Below are 18,533 nucleotides of genomic sequence, written 5' to 3'. Positions count from 1 at the left end.
TTTGTCAGCTGGTAACAAATTCAAATGTTTGTTAGTGTCACCCAGGTTTGCTCTGCCGTGGGTTGTTGCTGGACTTTGTACCACGGGCCAGTGTCCTGTCCCTAATCATCCGATACACCCACCTACTATCCCTTATTTTCTATTGTGCTGTTTTTTTATTCTCTGTCATGTGTCTACAATAATAACAATAATTATAATAATCTTCTGTCTATTGATGCACTTGCCATCTGCCGTAGAGAGATACATCTCATCTGTAGTTTATTGTTTAATGTTTGTTGGTATTTGGAAAAAAAAAGTTGCATTTTATTTTTCATCCATGACTTTACATATATAAACACTGTACATGAATATACGTGGAATGTATAAGTTGAACACAGTTTGGCCCTTTGGCCTTTACAGCCAATGAATCACTCTAGATATTATTTTAGCTTGTAGCGCCCTCTGCGGTTCGAATGGTGCAATTACAACAGTCCCACTTTTGAGTGAGGACGACTGGACATAGGACAACTTTTCGCCATATCTGTTGTTGTGAAGTGAAAGTTGACAGACGGAAATTTAAATTCCAACATTGAAAGTGATACTTCGAATATTCTGCGTTTCTTTAATTCAAAGCAGTTTTTTCCACCACGTATCAGAACAAGCAGGTTTTAGATATTTACCACATTGTCTCAAAAACATTCATGCGTCTTAGAGAGACCACACACACAACAAGTAAACCTCTCTTCTATAACGACATGAAGTGGGCCCGTCCTCCGCCTTGTTCTGAGTACATGGGGCTGGTGTAATAAGGAAGTGGGCTCACCTTCCTGCAGCAGACTGCAGAGGTGAGGGAGTGGCCATCACCTGCCACACTCTTTCCCAACCTGAGACACTGTGAGGCCCGCACTCCTCGTGTGGAATAACACTTTCTGTCAGGCTGTACACCTTGGAGGAATCCAGCTATAATCAGGTAAGAGCCAACACTATGTTAAGTTTTATGTTTATTCCAGCATAGAGGATTTTATTCTGGGGTGAGGGGAGGTTATGGTGATTTACTGAAGCTCACAAGTAGCTGCTGAAGGCCCAGATTTATAAAATAAATCATGAAACAAACAGATAATCCTGCTTCCATGAGCTGAAACATCCAGATTTGAATCATACTTTTGCTTTGACTCATCATAAACAACACGTATTTCTCATTCGTTCTCTCCTGTAGCTGTTTGCGGGGCAGTGCAGGATGTGAAACTTGACTCTGCAGCTTGAATAGTTGCATTATTCTCTCCTCGCTGTAATGACTAGATTTGTAAGAGCACGGTGTGAAGCCATTTCTCCCAGAGAGAGATAGAGAGAAACTCTGCTCACTATCACAGCATGTCTGTGCAGGTGAGGCAGCAGCCAGCCACATTCCAGTGCCTTGGGTCATGCCGTTGCTCTATGCAAGACCCTCAGCACAGCACTGTGTGGAGGGGGAATGTGTCCATGTCTGCCTGTGTTGACAAGCACCCAGGCATAATCTATAGCATAAGTTTAGTCTTTTCTAAAGGGGTGAAGTTGCCTTTTCACCTTGTGCGATGATGCATCAATAGTGCCCCAGTTCTCTTATAATGTCATTAGTCAGAGACACCATGTGATGATACTGTCAGGAGGTGCGTGTCCCGACAAAGACAGTGTCTCTTACAGTGCACCACTGAGCAGTTTGTTTAAAAAAGATCAAAGACAGTTGACCATGTGTAAGTTAAATCTTATATATATCTGACAATAGTCATAAATAGTCCCTGAACAAGATCCATGTATTAGTCTCTGGGAAATCAGGGAAAATGTTGGAAAACGACCAATCTCACATTGTTGAAGAAAGTGAAATAAACATCCCTGGACCTCGCCCCCTGATGTGGATCTCATAGCACATCCTTCCAGCAAGTTCGGTGATAATCCGTCCAGTAGTTTTTGCGTAATCCTGCTAACCATCCGACGACGGAACGTAACTTCCTTGGTGAACAATCTGGATTGAAATCTGTTTTTAATCGAGTGAGACATCTTACCATAGCAAACGTTCCTGTCTCTAAATGTTCTCAAGTATTGTTTTCATTTCTGTAATTCTGCTCGACTAAGAACTTTGTAAATGGACTGAATCCCAAAGGCAACATTGTTTTAGTTGCAAGATATTTTTGAATCAAGAACAATGGTGTAATTTCATGCGTCCTTTTTTTTGTACATTGATCAAAACAAATAACAAACTCGAAAGGCAAACCAGAGAGTTCACACCTCCTCCAAGGCCCAACAGTCCACTTGTGAAACCACACATCAAGATCTTTATTTGGATCTGCACCAAATTGCACACACTCGTAAATATCAGTCCCCTAAACATGTCAGATTCTTTTTAATCAAGATCCATGTATTAGTCTGTATCCTTCCACCAGGTTTCTGTCCCGTTGCTTTTCATGTAATCCCGCTAATTAAGAGATAAAATCATTGGGATGTACAGTATTACTCCACAACACAGTGTATTGTGAAATGACTCCAGTGTTCCTGTGCAGCCTCCCCTCAGTTCCCTCAGGTGCAGCCTTGTTGTGGCCTCTCCACCGGCTCCTGTGGAATTTCATTCCCATTCGTCACAATCTCTCCCCCAGTCAGTCTCCGTCGTTCACCCCCTGACACGGCACCTGCAGACACGGCGCGTCTGGAGGTTGGACGTATAGAATAAAGGCGGGGGTAACTTTTTTTTTTTTTACTTTAGGTAAATGTTTGAGTTCTGAATATTCCTTTTGTTGTGGCTGAGCACTGAGAGAGTTTGTTCGCTCTGCCTCGGTCACTGATTGTGATAAAAAAATCTCCCTCGGGAACAGTTGTTTCCATAACAACTCAAGTGCCAGCATGACAGTGTGCGAGAGAAGCAGCAGCACCGTGTGCCTGGAGAGTGTCGTTTTGTTTGCCTTAAAAAAAAAAAACAACCTAACTCTGTTAAAGACAGACAGAAGAAAGGACTTCACGTCTGTCAGTGATTTTAATTGGAGGCTTTTTTTTTGTCCTCGTATTGTCTCGGCGTCTGAGATTTGTTTACTTTTTCTTGGCGAGAGCTCTTCTTGTCAAGACCGTCCTGTTTCTACAGAGCGCTGCACGGGCTTGTCCGACAAAATTACAGCATTAGCACGACTTGATTTACTTGAACAAGCTCAGCAGCTTTTCTCACCAGATGAGATGATCACGTTCAAAACACAAGCACCTGCTCCGGCTATTGTTTGAATCGTTTACTTTGACAATCGCAGCACTTCTCCTGACAAAGCCCTTTTGTTCTACTTAACAAAATTCACCAAACTCCGCAAACATTAAAAGTCTAGAGTAAACACAAGCAGCGAGGAGAGAACTTAAAGTATTCAAACTTGAATTACAATTGATGCATTATGATTTTTTGTTGATAAAATAATCCCTTGTTGATCCTTATGGGGGAAATTTGGGTTTTACATCAGCCTAAATCCAGACTGAATACAGTGGGGACAAAAAGGAATTGAATAAACTTAATAAAAGCAATTAGACACAGACCACAAGAATTACAGTAGTAGATATTAGATATGTGGTTAATAATAAGTAAACATGCGACAAATTTCACCAGTTATTCCTTGTAGGGCTGCAACAGTTAATCCCCTTTCTGATTTGTTACTTTCACAACTAATTTATTAGCCTAAATGTAATTGCTTGGTTGACAAAATGTCATGAAATAGTAAAAGTATCTGTCGTGTTTTTTTCCAAAAGGTGCAAGGTGACTTCTTCAATTGATCGTTTGTTCCACCAAAACCCAGTGAGATTTAGAGAAGAAGGAACAAGAAGCTGGAAACTCTCTTAATAGTTGCTAATATTCTAACATAATAGTTGCTCATACATCTTCTCTCAATCGACTAACTGATAGACCCGTTAACTTGGAAACCAATAGTCTGACTATTGTCCTTATTGTGAAAAAAAAACGACATTCAGATTATGATGTTAACATGCGTTGCTATGAGAACATTCCATTCGTGTTGACATGATTCCGAGCAAAGTGTGATTGTAACTCAGTGACTTGTTTACATGCGTCGTCTAACAGTTGTTTACGTCGATGTTGCAAGATGTTGTGAAAATGCGATTGAGACTTTATACATGTCTACATAATGTGACTAAGGTTGGAATACTCCCCGTGTCTTTCACAGGTTAAGGTAATCTGTTTTTATATAATCTGTTTAGATGGCAGTGTCTTATTTAGACTATTGCCTTAATCTAGTTAATATTGGAATATTGGCGTCCATGTGAACGTGTAGTAGGAGCAGTTAACGTGCAGCACTTGCCTCCATATTGAGATTTACTATCTATGTCCCATTGTTCTGTATTTTAGTGTTTAAGTGTCAAAAACTAAAACCTGACCAAAAAAGTCTCACGTGCTTGTTACCTGAACCAGACGAGAGGTCGCAGAGTCAACAGTGACACAACTTTACAACACATCCTGTTGTGTCATTCCTCATTTTCTTTCATTCTCCTCATCTTTTTCTGTCTTGCACCATTTCCCTTAGAGAATCAAAATATTTTTGGCACAACAGTTCGCAAAGTGCTGCGTTCATGTCCATTATGTTTCCACCACGTTAGTCCAGGAATGTGTTTTGTATGTGGAGTCTGTAAATCCACGTTCATCTCGAACTTCCCCCTCTGCCTCCTCAAGCACCTCTGTCCGGCCTCCCACACCCAGATGATGGTGCAACATGCCAACCGTGCTGCACGCTCATCTTCTCTCTCTTTTCCTTTCTCACCGTTCTCACACACATACACACACACACTCACACACACTCACACACATACCCAGACGCGGCCCTGCTGGGGAATTCATGGCCTCAGGCTAACAAAACACAGCGGCGTCCAACAGCGGAAAGCCCTGAGAGAAACCAGCACAGCTCAGCTCCCTCGCAGCGGACTAACAGCGCAGAGATTCGTTTCTGAGAAAAACGTGTTGTGACAGTTTAACTGCCGGACGCTGCTGTGAGGTGGGTAACTGGGAGAAATTGCTTAATTCCCGGCTAGGTGTGTTGTCAGGGTAGTTTTTTCTTGCCTCTGTTTGCTGAGTCAACATCCCGTCAGGCTTTTGATTGACAGAACAGAAAATAACACGAGCGGTGCATTTAGGGGTTTGGAGGTTGAGAGCAGCTTCTGTGACTTTTAATTTGGTGGGTCGGTTTGTGATCAGTCATCAAGTTTCTGTTCGTGTGTTTGCAGCTTTTTTTCAGCTTTTTCACCTTTCTTGAAAACAGCTGTTTCCAGGTGTGCAGTTGTGGCTGTGATGTGTTGAGCTGAAGTTTGAGTATTTCCATTAGATGTATCTGATTTCATATCATGTTTGCTTAAACCTGAGTGGCCGGAGCACAGTAACCTGTTGATGGGATGTATTTCTTAAAGGAGCAATTTTCCATTTAACTGTTTGTACAGTGAAAATGTGGCCGGAGCTTGCAGCTAGTACCTTTTGTACTGGAAACAGGGGAAACACCTCGGCTGTCTCTGTCCACATATAACAAAATCTAAGTGCTAGCTTATTCAAAACTAACCAACAAACAGTATTTTCTTATGTTAACCCATGACAAGAACTAATGTGTAAAGAGTGGGTCACTGCACGAACAAAAACTACGTCAAACGCCATAAAACTACAAATTTGCACTTACATTTCGTACATTCTAATGAAACGAGATATGCAGTATGAAATTGTGAATGTTACTGGTGTCAATGGGTGGAAATCATAGATAAAACTGGATGACATGACAGCTCCCCTAAATCAAATCGATCGCCACCTACTGGCTGGCTGCAGTATAAGTCATAAATCCTGCCTCCTACATGTTAGTGGAAGGGACAGGGACCAATCGAAAAAAGTTAAAGTGAACGTCATATATATTGGTCCATAGATTGTTTCTGTCATTTTAGGTTGCTCTTATCACACTGATGTATGTTCAAGTGCTATTCTTTCTGGTTCATTTGGTTTCATTTGGTTTTTTAATAAGCTTAGATTGACAGCACTTTGATGATTTGAAATTGATGTATGTTCTCATCTAACTCTCGGCAAAAATGTATTTCCCAAAATATAAAATTATTTTAAATTAATTAAAGAATCCCTACATACATTCAAAGTTATTTTTAACTCCCTCCTACATGTAAGATAAATCAAAGCGATTTGCCTCGAGGCTCAGAGCTAAGACGCTGCTACATGTGATGGTTAGTCATCACTTTGTCATTCATTGTTTTTCGGTTTCTGGTGTCGACTCGGATTACCACATTTTTGTCCTTGGTTTCCTGTAGTTTCCCACAGACCATCACTCCCACGTTGTGTTTTCAACAACTTAATGGAAAAACATAAACATAGTGATGATTTTAAAAATGTTCCACATCCCTGTTGATTCAGATGATACAAGTCTCTACACTGTCACAGTTTGGTTGTATGAATCACACAGGCCCTCACTTGAAATCACGGTTAGGAAAGAATGTAATCGGCCGATCTCAGAATCAAATGATGTGAGTCATGGACACCGCATGGCACAGGATCACAGCACGAATGTGAAGGGGAGCACGAGTGTAGTACTACGCTGCAGCAGGTCACAGAACAGTGTGTGCTCTGGTGCCGTGGGATCGCAGGCCTTCATTTGATATTCACCTCGCGTCTAGATTCAAACTGTTTTCCTTTGTCTGTAACAAGGATGTTGTGGACATGATGGTGACAACCCAACTGTGACAATGTACGAGGTGATGTCCGGTGACACCCTGTCCTGGAAGGTGCTCAGTCCCAGGCAAAGCACCGTCGAGCCCAGCCCCGAGTCGCTCATCACGGGGGACGGAGGACCCATCAAGATCCTCAAAGTTTGCTTCTGCACCAACAACAACCTGGGCAAGAACTTCAAGCTGGTGAAATGTGACAGCTCCTGGCAAGTTAGGGTGAGAGAACTGTGCAAAATGTGGGGAAGGGAGTCAACGTGTCAGAAGACTGTGATGAAGAGGGAAACTTTATTTTGTCTTAGGTCATTTTGATAACAAATCAAAGACGATCCGACAGTTTCGAGGCATGTGGTGTTTATTTAAACCTCAGCTGGAGATGATGTTTTTTTTGGCTTTAATAAAATGTACAAAAGTTGATAAATCCCTTTTTACAACTTACAAATAATCATATTCTCTCATACAGAGTAAGCAATAGCACACACACTCCTACTCATTAAATCAAAGGAAGCGTCCAACATAAAGTATTATATTTGGCATGGGTGAATAAAAATCCATGGTTCCTCGTTCAGGCGATCATTCGTTCGATTCTGGTGAGCGGCCGTCTGGGTCCCAACATCACTCACACAGCTTGTTACGGCCTCCTGCTGAAACACTTGAAGTCTGAGGAACTTCACTGGCTGCATCCCGATCTGACTGTTGGGGAAGTGGAGCAGCGCTACGAGAGCAATCATGTGGAGGCAGAGTGGAGGTACGCGTGTGTTTCCATCCACAATTTCATTTTTCATTATCCAACGCTTGGATGTGTGCGTTACGAGAGACATTTGCAGTGTGTGTGACATTAAAGTGCTGCGTGCTTTCTTCTTGAATACAGGTATGACCTTCGAATCAGATACGTTCCTGTTAATTTCCTGGAAAAATTCGAAGATGAGAGATCTACTTTGATGTTTTTTTACCAACAGGTAAAAAACTACACTGTATGTTCTCTTTTAATGTTTTTGGCTGGTCAATAGTCACACTGACCAAAAAAGCAGATGTTCAGCAGAGACGAGACATTTTTCCTTGTCTGGTTTTGTGTTGATAAAGTGTGAGTTTCTGTAGGTGGCGCTCCTTTTGGTTTCAAATGAATCTAAATACTGTATAATAATGCAAAACCCTCAGTGCCATACTTACTCATGATGGTGAATCTTAGTTTGTTCCATGTCCCATCCACTAACATGGAGCAGGCAGGATTTATAAGCTAAACTGCCGCCAGCCAGCAGGTGGCAATCAAGACACTTGAGCTTCGCTTTTGGGGAGCTGAATGGTCTGTCATCACCACCTTTCAGCAGTTTCCACTTTATACAATCTGTGTTTGACGTTATTGTCAATATAAAAAGTTTATTTGATTGGCAGTGGTAATATAGAAAAAATAATCTGTATTAGTTTTAATATTGCCTCCAATGTATTATGATTTATGGATATTTTACCAATATTACTGGACTATATATTTTTCTGATTTCTCTGTTTAACTATATAACAGGTGCGTAGTGACTATATGCAGTATCATGCCAGTAAAGTCAGCGATGGGATGGCTCTGCAACTCGGCTGTTTGGAGATCAGGTGAGTCCCTGCATTCCTCTCTGCATTCCTTTGCTCTTACAGGTTAAACTTTGCACTTCCATTAGTTTGAGCCTGAGGGGGAGGTGGTAGAGTTGGCTGGATTCATAGTATATTGAATATCTTTGGAAGGATATAGACGAGATGATATTCAGATTGTTCATCTGAAGTAGAAGGTTATAAATACATTTAATGTTGAGGATGCACAAACATTCTCACATGCTTTGTTTTACTCTTTTTACAGGAGGTTCTATAAAGACATGAATGCAAAAGGTCTAGAAAAGAAGTCGAACTTTGAGCTGCTAGAGTAAGTTTTTGTTCTTGGAACTCTGAGCATTAGAGACATTATAATATGTTCACTTTGCAGCAATATTTATCTTTTATTTGTTGTGTTTGTTTTTGCAAATGAAGAAAAGAAGTGGGCCTGGACCTGTTCTTTCCTCAACAGCTGATTAACAGCATGAAGGTGAACTTTCCCAACCTTGACTGAAGTATAACCAACCAGGCACCGACTAATTCTGTTTTCGTCATCTACAAATTATAACAAATCCAAATATCTGTGTTGCGGTCCAGTCAAAGCAGCTACGGAAGCTTATCCAGCAAACGTTTCAGCAGTTCGCGACCCTCAAGGAGGACGACTGCGTGGTCAAGTTTTTCGAGACCCTCAAGGAATTCGTCAGCTATGACGAAGAGGTCTTCCCATGTGAACTAGTGGTGAGTGACAACATGATTTCAGGATATTGTGTTCTTTCTGGTCCCGCCTCCCTTCCAAGTCCACCTGGACACGAACATACCACAGTGTGCTCGGGCCCTAAATCGATCTCATTTATCAACAGCAAGGTTGGAGTCTGTCAGTGGAGCTGGTCGTCGGTGGGAGAGGAATTCGCCAGCGCACACAGAAGGATTCAGCGGTAAGCATGGTGAAGATTTAGGTATTTCCTGTGAGAGCGCTTTGACCTTTAATGATAACTGATCTATTTAGCTGATCTATTAAAAACTAAGCTAGTGCCAGCAACCAGTTAGCTTAACATAGCTTTAAACAGGGGGGGGGAAAGCTAGCCTGGCTTTTCCCGGGACAAGATGGAGGCATTCTTATCTGGGATATTTTGGCTTCATTTCTGGATAGTGGGAGAAAGTGGAGATGCATCGTCCACTTTTATATAAAGCCTATGATCTAAAAATATTTAGCAAAAAAACTGGTTCAAGTCTCTCGTTAAAATCCAACAGTAGAATCATTGTGTATCTCAAACAGTGGAACAACTATAATTCAATTTAGCTTCATTTACTAAATTGAACACATTCCATTTCTTGTCTCTTGTGCCGTAGGCCGTGTTTCTTGCCGACTTCAAACAGATCAAGTCGGTACAATGTTTACCTCAGGGCGACGGCAAAGCTCTCCTGAACTTCAACATAGAGGGCGCCAGACAGGTAAATACCACAGCAACAGAATCATATATCATTACACAATATTCCTTTGTTCTCCATGTCCTTTTTTTCTCTTTCTGATAGCGTCTATCGATCAACGTGCCCACGGTCCCTATGGCAGAGAACATGATTGACCTTATTGATGGGTACTGCCGATTGGAGAATGACACAGATGAAACTGTTATCTCCCGACCAGGAAAAGGTGAGTACAACTGAGCCATGTCCTTAACGGTGTCTTAAGACAACTGTGACTACAACATTGTTGGTAGTTTGATTATAGAAATGTATAATTTAAAGCTAACTGTAAAATGTCATGACTAATTTCTATCCTAGAGGCTAATGCAGATCCCCTGCCTGAGATTCCTACAAGGTGAGTGGATTGTGACTGTTTTCCAACTTGAAATGATTGGTGCCCGCTCTCAGTCCAAGCTCTACTCATTCCCATTGGTTGTAAAATGAACTGCAAAGTTAGTTATTGATGTGAGGGCCTGTTTTATTGAATCATGCTGTCAGTGCTGCGTGGAGCCATAACTGGAAAATGTATGACCCGGGCTTTCTCTCATTCTGTCTTTTCTGCGGAGCAGCAGAGACAACAGCAACAGCTCGGCGAGATACAGTATGGGTGAGCTGACACTTTCTCTATTGTATCACACAGTATTACGATTTTTTTCATACAAAAAACGGTATATTGAGCGAGGCACAGAAGAATTTACGATCAACACAAAATTTTAAAAAAGTTATCTTGTTTGTGTTTGCAGGGTCGGATATCTACTGTGAGATCCTCGATGAAAGGCCAAAATCAGGTTTGTCGCAATTTTGTTTTCATATCTATACAAATAATACAGATACGAATAAAGTCATGTTTGAGCTTTGTTAAATCCCGTTCTCTAGTGGTGAAGTATGGGATTGACCGAAATGACATCGTTCTCGGCCGGATTCTCGGTGAGGGTTTTTTCGGGGAAGTCTACGATGGAGTTTACAAGAAGAATGTAAGTGTATCTTATCCTGAGCTGATTTCAGACATGCCATTTCGCAGAGTTTGACTTTCACATTTGAAGAACGGAGCAGGAGATAGTCCGGGTCAGTTGCGTTTTTCAACATCAGGAAAATATCTAGAAAATTCACGCGAGGGGTGGCGCCTGGGCAGAGCATTCAGGAGTTAGATATATATGATGTTTAAATTCCACTGCGAAAATCCCATGATTTTGTTTACAGCACATACCGTAAAAACGTTTTTGTTAACATTTTCGTCTGTGTCTTCTATGTGTGTGGCAGCTCTTTTTCATCCTGAAATATTTGTGTTCTTCCAGTTTAGCGTTCGTCGCGTGTTAGAAAAGTCTTAAACTGCCCACTCTCTTGTGACTCACTCTGACATTTTCAGGACAAGTTCTGAAAAGTTCTGTAAAATGTCCGGAGCAACTGACTCTATCGTTTGCATTCTTACACGCGGCCCCTCTGGAAAATGTCTGGACCTCAGTGCATATCTGAAAGCAGCTCAGTTGAGACTATGTTCACGTCCCAAACTGACTTTAACAGGCTCAGTTGTTTACACTGGGCTGTTTGCCTCTTATTGATTTCCATTAGTTGAAGGACTGTGTCTTTTGGTCTGTTGATCTAACAGAATGTAGAGAGGATCAATGTTGCAGTGAAAACCTGCAAAGACTGTTCGCCTGACGTGATGGAGAAGTTCATGAGCGAAGCAGGTAATGAAGTAGAATCCACCAGAATGACTGTTGTCATGTAAATAAAGGAGCTTTGACAATAACGCGTGTTAAATTTTATTTAATTGTCAGTAATAATGAAGAGCCTGGAACATCCTCACATCGTCAAACTGATCGGGATCATCGAGGAGGATCCTGTGTGGATCGTCATGGAGCTTTATGAGTACGGAGAGGTTAGTGTCGACCATGATGTTTATTTTAGTTTTAAAGGGTTAGATTTGTTTAAGACGCATCAACAAGACTCTGAAATCTTCTGCCATGTCAACAGGAAACATGAGTCGTGTGTGATATTGGTGCAGTTGCATCTATTTGCATGAGAGAGAGACTCAGTGAGAGGGAGCTGCTGTACGTCTGAGCCGATGAAGTCTAACTAAAATTCCTGCCCTAACTCAAACGTTGACTCTGTCGCAGCTGGGAAACTACCTGACTCAGAACGAGAAGACGCTGACCAACATGACGCTGGTGCTGTTCAGTCTGCAGATCTGCAAAGCCCTGGTCTACCTCTCCGGGGTCAACGTGGTTCACAGGTGAGAGAATATTCTCCATCTTTATTCAGGGACACTGTCATTACCTTCTATTTACAGTAGATAAATTCAATTTTCTTCAGACAGTTTTACAGTTATTGGTCTTTCACTTATTATATAAATGAAAGTCTTGTTAAAATATGTTCTTTAAATGATTTTAGTTCTGAAATCTGGTCACATGTCTTGTATTTACCATGAGATTCTGCACAATATTAGTTAACAAAGACTAAGACATTCATCATGTCTTATCTACGTCATCTCCATCTATACCCACGTTTAATTTGACCTTTCTGTTTCACAGGGACATTGCAGTCAGGAACGTGTTGGTTGCCAGTCAAGCCTGTGTGAAGCTCGGAGACTTTGGTCTGTCGAGGTACATCGAGGATGAAGAATATTACAAAGGTAACCGAGGCAAATTGAGAGAATAAACACTGATTCAGTAGTTTTTATAGTCAGTTTTAATACAATTCACAAGTATTTCAGAGAGAAATATGTTATACCATATACCATATGTTATACTACATTATACTACTATTCCCAACTGTGTGCACATGGGAATTTGCCTCCTGCACAAATAGTAGGGCAGTCTGATATAACAGGTTTAAACGAAACTGTAAAATAAACAAGTAATTTAGTCATCTCATGTGGATAATGTTCCTAATGTGTATAATTTTGGGTCAAATAAATACTGGTCCCATTTCGTTGCAGCGTCTGTTACTCGGTTGCCCATAAAGTGGATGGCTCCAGAGTCCATCAACTTCAGACGCTTCACCACAGCCAGTGATGTCTGGATGTTTGGTGAGCGCACGCACACACACACACACACACACACACACACACACACACACACACACACACACACACACACACACTCACAGGGCAAAAGACAGGTGGCTCCAAACAAGCCCTTTATGATTTTATGACATGGCAACAATAATTTTAACTAAAATTAGCTCCTGGGTGAGCAAACAACCCGAACAGCCTCACTGGTCTTGACCTAAAGTAGAGATAAAGGTGATGTTCTATAAAAACATATATAAAGGATTCTTTAGTTCCCCCCGGTGATGTTGTTTAAGAACAATACTATTTGAATAATGAGTTTAATATCTAGAAAGAATGACAGAGAATTTGTCAGCAACTAAGTTGATTAATTAATCATTTAGTTTTTTATTTTTCAAGCAAAAATCAAAAACATTTTCAACTTATTACTTCTGTAGCCAAGTGAATATCTGTGTGTTCAGAACTGGAATAAAATTATTATAAATTAAAATTTGAAGTCATCACACTCGGCTTTAGTAATTTACAGACTAAACAAATAATAGAGAGAATAATTACCAGATTAATCAATGATGAAAATAATTATTTGCCACCCTTGTTTGTTTACAACTCCATCACCAATAGCACCAACACAAATACACTGAGGCTGAAATGCCTCATTATGTATTTATGGATAAAAGACTTCATCACCAAACAGAACTTCACACTGCTGGTTTGTCTTTCCTAACTGGCTGATTTACATCTCAATTGGTTCAAACTTGCCTCTGTAGTCTTGTCACAGAGCTTGATGACTGAATTTATCTCCAAGCATCTGTTGGTTTGTGTGTGTTTGTGTTTCTCTGCAGCCGTGTGTGTGTGGGAGGTAATGAGTCGCGGGCAGCAGCCATTTTTCTGGCTGGAGAACAGAGACGTGATCAACCAACTGGAGCAGGGCATCAGGCTGCCCAAACCGGACAACTGCCCCCCGGCCCTCTACTCCCTCATGACCCGCTGCTGGTCCTACGACCCCAGAGAGAGACCCACCTTCACCGAGCTGGTCGTCAAGATCAGGTTCGTCTGTGGGCGATTTTAACAAAGTGCCTGAGTGCATGGAAAGGAGGCCCAGATGTTGAAGGTAGTTGGTTTCAATGACATCGGGTCACATTTGGATTTTATGACTCTCTTACAATTTTCTCCTCATTGACGTGTGAAGAAATAACCCAAAGCACTTTATATACATAAAAGTGTTTTTCTTCTCTCAGCTGTTTGACTCATAAGCCAGAAGCCCAAAAGTATGGTGGCCCTGAGAGCCCAACACACTTTAACTTTTGGAAAACAGCCATTTAGACAAACATGTTGTAAAATGAATGATGATGTTTTCTTAATTATCTTGTGTCTTGTCCCGTTGATTGTGTTTTATTAAGTTGCAGTGCATTGAGCTGGCAGGGCCACCATATAAAAGCCTCATTAAGATGCAAATGTTAATGTACTTTTAATAGAATGACTTTCTCAGTTTGCCAAAAAATAAAACAAGTTAGGTCCATTGACCACTGGTTTTTAAACTATTATAATTAATATCAGATGATCTATAGATAATGAATAATGTAGCTAATAAGTTCCAGTCTGCATTCCAAAGTGTCCTTAGAGGTGCTGTATTAACATGATTGTGAATGGGTGAATGCGACTTGTCCTGTAAAAAGCTTTGAGTGCTTAATGAGACTGGAAAGGTTCTAAAAACAGTCCATTCACCATTTGTAATGTATAAATATGTAAAAATGAAAATCAGCAGGGCCATGAATTCAGTCTATCCATTTGAAGTAAATTAATCCAGCAGGTTGTGACCTGATAAAACGGCCCATCAGGTGTGTTTCTGTTGCTCTGAACTGTTTTCTCTGATCCGTCAGCGATGTCCACAAGATGGAGAAGGAGCAGGAAGTGGAGAGAGAGAGGGACCGAGCACGCTCCACGAAATATTTTGACCCCAAGTTCACGTTAAATGAGCCTCCACCCAAGGTACGAATCTGTGCCCAAACCAGACACTGTTTTAATAATGTATTTATTTATACAGCAAAGTACAGAGAGCTTAACAAGAATAAATATAACTCACAATTTAAATTTTATGCATTTTTGCTTTAGCCTACGAGAATGAAACCATCGCGGTTTGGGAACACGCTCAGTATCGGGCTGCACATTCAGGTACGTCAGCGAACGCAAGCAACTTCCAAAGATGACAGTTTCCTCCAAGATGACAGACTTTATTTAAGAAGATGATGTGTGTTTATCCGTGCAGCTGAATGAGGCTTTATGTGCCAGCTCACCTGATCTGGCGAGTCCGTGTGAATATCAGACCCCCGTCGACTCCATGAACATGCTGACGCTGCCGGCCCGGTCCCCTCGCCGTCGCAGCATGGGGGTAAGAAACACGCCGCACTCTAAAGGCCGAAGCTTCTGTTTGTGTGTCAGATATCTAACTTGTTCTAATGTAGATAAACCTATAACACTAAAGCACCACCTTCAATAAGTAGATGCTCTTGCCCCTGTGACATTTCCTTGTTCCTCTCATTACAGGAGAACGAGTTTCCCCGGGTGGAACCAAACAGCAGGGAGGACGCCCAGCGCCTGTGGCAGAGGGAGAAGAGGAACATGCACGACACCCTCCGCCTACAGAAAGCGCAGATGATGGAGGATGAAATGTGGCTGCAGCAGGAAGAGAAACTCCTGGTGGGAAACAGAGCATCATTAACTTGTGTCAACCCCCTCTCTGTGTCTCTGTACCCCCCCGCTCCAGAAATCAACGTGGCCCTGGAGGCCACGCTGAACGTGGTCTCGTTAAACGATACCAACCTGCTCGTTCCCTCTCGACACCCCGCTAGTTTTGAATTTAATGTCACTCTGATAAGAGTTCCACAGAGAAGGTCCACGTCCATAATCTATAAAATGAACCTGCCTGTTCTTTTGCAGGACCCCATGGGACCAGATGATCCCACCAGGCCAGAGGTAGGTGTCTGTGCGGGACACACTGTGATTTCAATGATATTAAAGGAAAAATCTATTTATATAAGAAATAATAATACTGATATTTAAGTTAGATTTTAAATACCTTGCTACTAATTGTCTTTTTGGAATGTCTTTGGTGGCATATTCATCTTATTTATTCCCAGTGACCAGGTGTACACATTTTCACAGTTACAATGAAGTTAGAAAACACTTAGTTGAATATAACTTCTGCAAGAAACAACAGTGAAGTAAACCTGATGATTTAAAGTGGAAATTAAGCAGTGAAAGTGCAGTGATGCTGGTTAATATGGAGGACTGAGACTGCCAAAACGTTTCTATTTTGAGGTTAGGTTTGTCAAACTCTGGGCATTCTGGGAAATGTAGGAAACTGCATTGGATACAGCAACACACCGTAAATTAGGAAGACTGTTCCTTTAAGATTTTTATTCCAATATACCTTTCTCAGGTGGAATCTAAATTAAATCTAGAAATAAATCTGATAGCAAATGAGTTCTTCCGTTATTTACTGGGATTATCTATTTGCACCATTGTCTATACATAATTTGACCATTTCTGGTCCTGATGGGATTTTTCTTTGTCTTTTCTCTTTAGTCTCGAGAAGATGACACATCAAATGGCAAGTGCTTAAAGAAATTGGCAAATTAAATGAATTCTGAAGATTGATTATCTCTGTCTTAATCCTCCTGTCTCTCTTTTCTTTCTCTCTTGTCTCTTATAACGTTCATCTTTCTGCCTCACAGCTCCGCCAGACAAGCCCCCACGGCTCACAGCGCAGGTGATTATATCAAACTTCATCATTATAATATCTTTTAATCTTAAAAGACCATTTAATTTTATTAGGTTTGATTTATAGATAAAAAAAGAATTTATAATGAACTTTTTGAGACTTTTAAAAAGGTTTAATTACCCCTGAGGTGACAGTGGATTGAAGTCACCTTATAATTATATAACCTTATAATAATTGGATGAGTATTTTAATTATTAACTCATTATACCCTTTTCTAGCCTACGCCCACAGCTGAACTGGACCGCTCTGATGACAAAGTGTATAAATCCGTCATGGACGTGGTCAAAGTTGTCGTTCAGCTAAAGAATGACATCACTGAACTGCAGTCAGATGATTACATCAACATCGTCAAGGTACAATTCAGTTTTTGCTTTATTCCTTTAAAGATTGTCGATGTTTTATAAGCAATCTGAATTCTGCCCATCCCGACTCAAACATGTGATTATTTCTCTTCGTGGATTTCGGCCCTCAGTCTGCAGGGATGGCTTTACGAGATCTGATTCGCAGTGTGGATGACATACTGCCCACCCTACACGAGTCTATCAGGACTGAGGTAAACGACATCATCTGCTGCTTGCTTGCTCTGTTTACTCGTCGCTCTGGTTCCTGTCTTTATTGTTTGTGTTCCTTTCCTCCATGTCTGTACCTCTGATTGTATCTGAAACAAAAAGTGGCAGGAAACCACGTCAAACAATATAATTGAAAAGGATACAAATTTGCAAAGGTTCAGTGTGTGGAATTTAGTGACATCTAGTGGTAAAGTTGCATGTTTACCTCAACCTCCACTAAAGGTGTGAAAGAAATGTATACAATGTTGCACTGAGATAATGCCGAGTTGAAACAACATATCCCGGTAGCAGTTTCAACAAAACCTTGACATTTATTAACTTCACGAAGATGGTAATTATTTACGATTATTCTTATTCTTCAGTATTGTAAAATCTTTTGTTTGTTATTGTGTATGTCCACTGTAAAATACTGGTGGGCGAAAACTGATGTAAATCCTCCGTTTTTACCGTTGCCGCAGATCGAGGGCACCCAGAAGCTGCTGAACAACGACATGGCGGAGCTGATCAGTAAGATGCGTCTGGCCCAGCAGAACGCCATCACCTCTTTGAAGGAGGAGTGTAAGAAACAGCTGCTGGCTGCGGCGCACACTCTGGCTATGGACAGCAAGAACTTGTTGGATGCCGTGGACCAGGCGAGGGTCAGGGCCAACGTAGCCAAGCCAGTGGTCCCCTAGTGGACTGTAAAACCTTCTGGTTAAGTTGAAATCAGACTCTCTCTCTTACGAGTCAGACATTTGCACACAGCTGGACATTTCCTTTGGGATGAAATCTGCCTCTTGCAGCCTCTGGTCCCCTCATTCATCATCCTGTAAATGTATGTTGTTAAATTTGAATGTATAGTGGTAGAACTCGGGCTAACTTTGAGTGTGTATACTGGAATGGGGGATTTATAGGGTAGTCTACAGATATCAGGCACTGTATTTAGAATACTGTCAGTTCTGACAAACTTCCTTTTATGTGAACTATTATCGTTTGTGTCTGGTGAGTTATTGATTTAATTGCTCGCTGGGAAATTGAAACTTCCTTGTAAATATAAAACGCGTCTTCTGATAAATACTGTAGTTTTTACTGCGGCGGGAAAAAAATTAAACTCAAGTTAATGTTTGTCTTTTAAAGCTGTCGATAGTTATGTGTGTGAAGAGTAAAGATGATAAAAACGAAAAGGTTTGTCAGCTCGATATGTCCTTTAAGTGTCACAATGACTCATCATTTGAAATTATGAGCATTATATATATATATATATATATATGTAAATTATGATGAAGACTTGAATAATGAATTGTCAGATGTTTCCAACATTATGATCAACTTGAAAAATCAAGTCTTAGCATTATGCCATACAAACATTATCATAAAATATGAAATTCTAGCACATAATTCAAATGATATTAAATAAACATAATGATTTATACTACTGCACTTCAACGCCTGTTCATTGTTTCAAGTATTT

At 40.9% G+C, this 18,533-nt stretch overlaps 1 protein-coding gene across 2 annotated transcripts; it reads left to right on the top strand.

Annotated features, from left to right (window-relative positions):
- The first annotated feature begins 792 nt into the window (after positions 1–792).
- ptk2bb (protein tyrosine kinase 2 beta, b) lies at positions 793–18,246 on the top strand. 2 transcript variants are annotated; one of them, XM_035144613.2, is made up of 31 exons: positions 793–949; positions 6,671–6,906; positions 7,257–7,435; positions 7,559–7,646; positions 8,207–8,286; positions 8,528–8,590; positions 8,695–8,749; positions 8,857–8,997; positions 9,120–9,194; positions 9,610–9,711; positions 9,793–9,910; positions 10,042–10,078; positions 10,293–10,330; positions 10,467–10,511; positions 10,600–10,697; positions 11,330–11,411; positions 11,502–11,602; positions 11,841–11,956; positions 12,255–12,355; positions 12,662–12,751; positions 13,576–13,780; positions 14,614–14,722; positions 14,846–14,905; positions 15,000–15,122; positions 15,278–15,430; positions 15,671–15,706; positions 16,319–16,343; positions 16,468–16,502; positions 16,733–16,867; positions 16,987–17,067; positions 17,542–18,246. In XM_035144613.2, exons 2-31 carry the CDS (start codon positions 6,709–6,711, stop codon positions 17,755–17,757), a joined length of 2,985 nt encoding a protein of 994 aa, XP_035000504.2. In that variant the 5' UTR covers positions 793–949; positions 6,671–6,708; the 3' UTR covers positions 17,758–18,246. The 2 variants fall into 2 exon arrangements, with proteins under 2 accessions (XP_035000504.2, XP_035000503.2); XM_035144612.2 differs by having other exon boundaries at positions 15,278–15,706.
- The last annotated feature ends 287 nt before the right edge of the window (positions 18,247–18,533 follow it).

This window comes from Hippoglossus stenolepis, chromosome 20 (genome assembly GCF_022539355.2).
Source record: "Hippoglossus stenolepis isolate QCI-W04-F060 chromosome 20, HSTE1.2, whole genome shotgun sequence".
Taxonomy (NCBI): Eukaryota; Metazoa; Chordata; class Actinopteri; order Pleuronectiformes; family Pleuronectidae; genus Hippoglossus; species Hippoglossus stenolepis.
The sequence above is the reverse complement of the archived record's forward strand: the minus strand, read 5'-3'. Positions and strand labels throughout refer to the sequence as shown.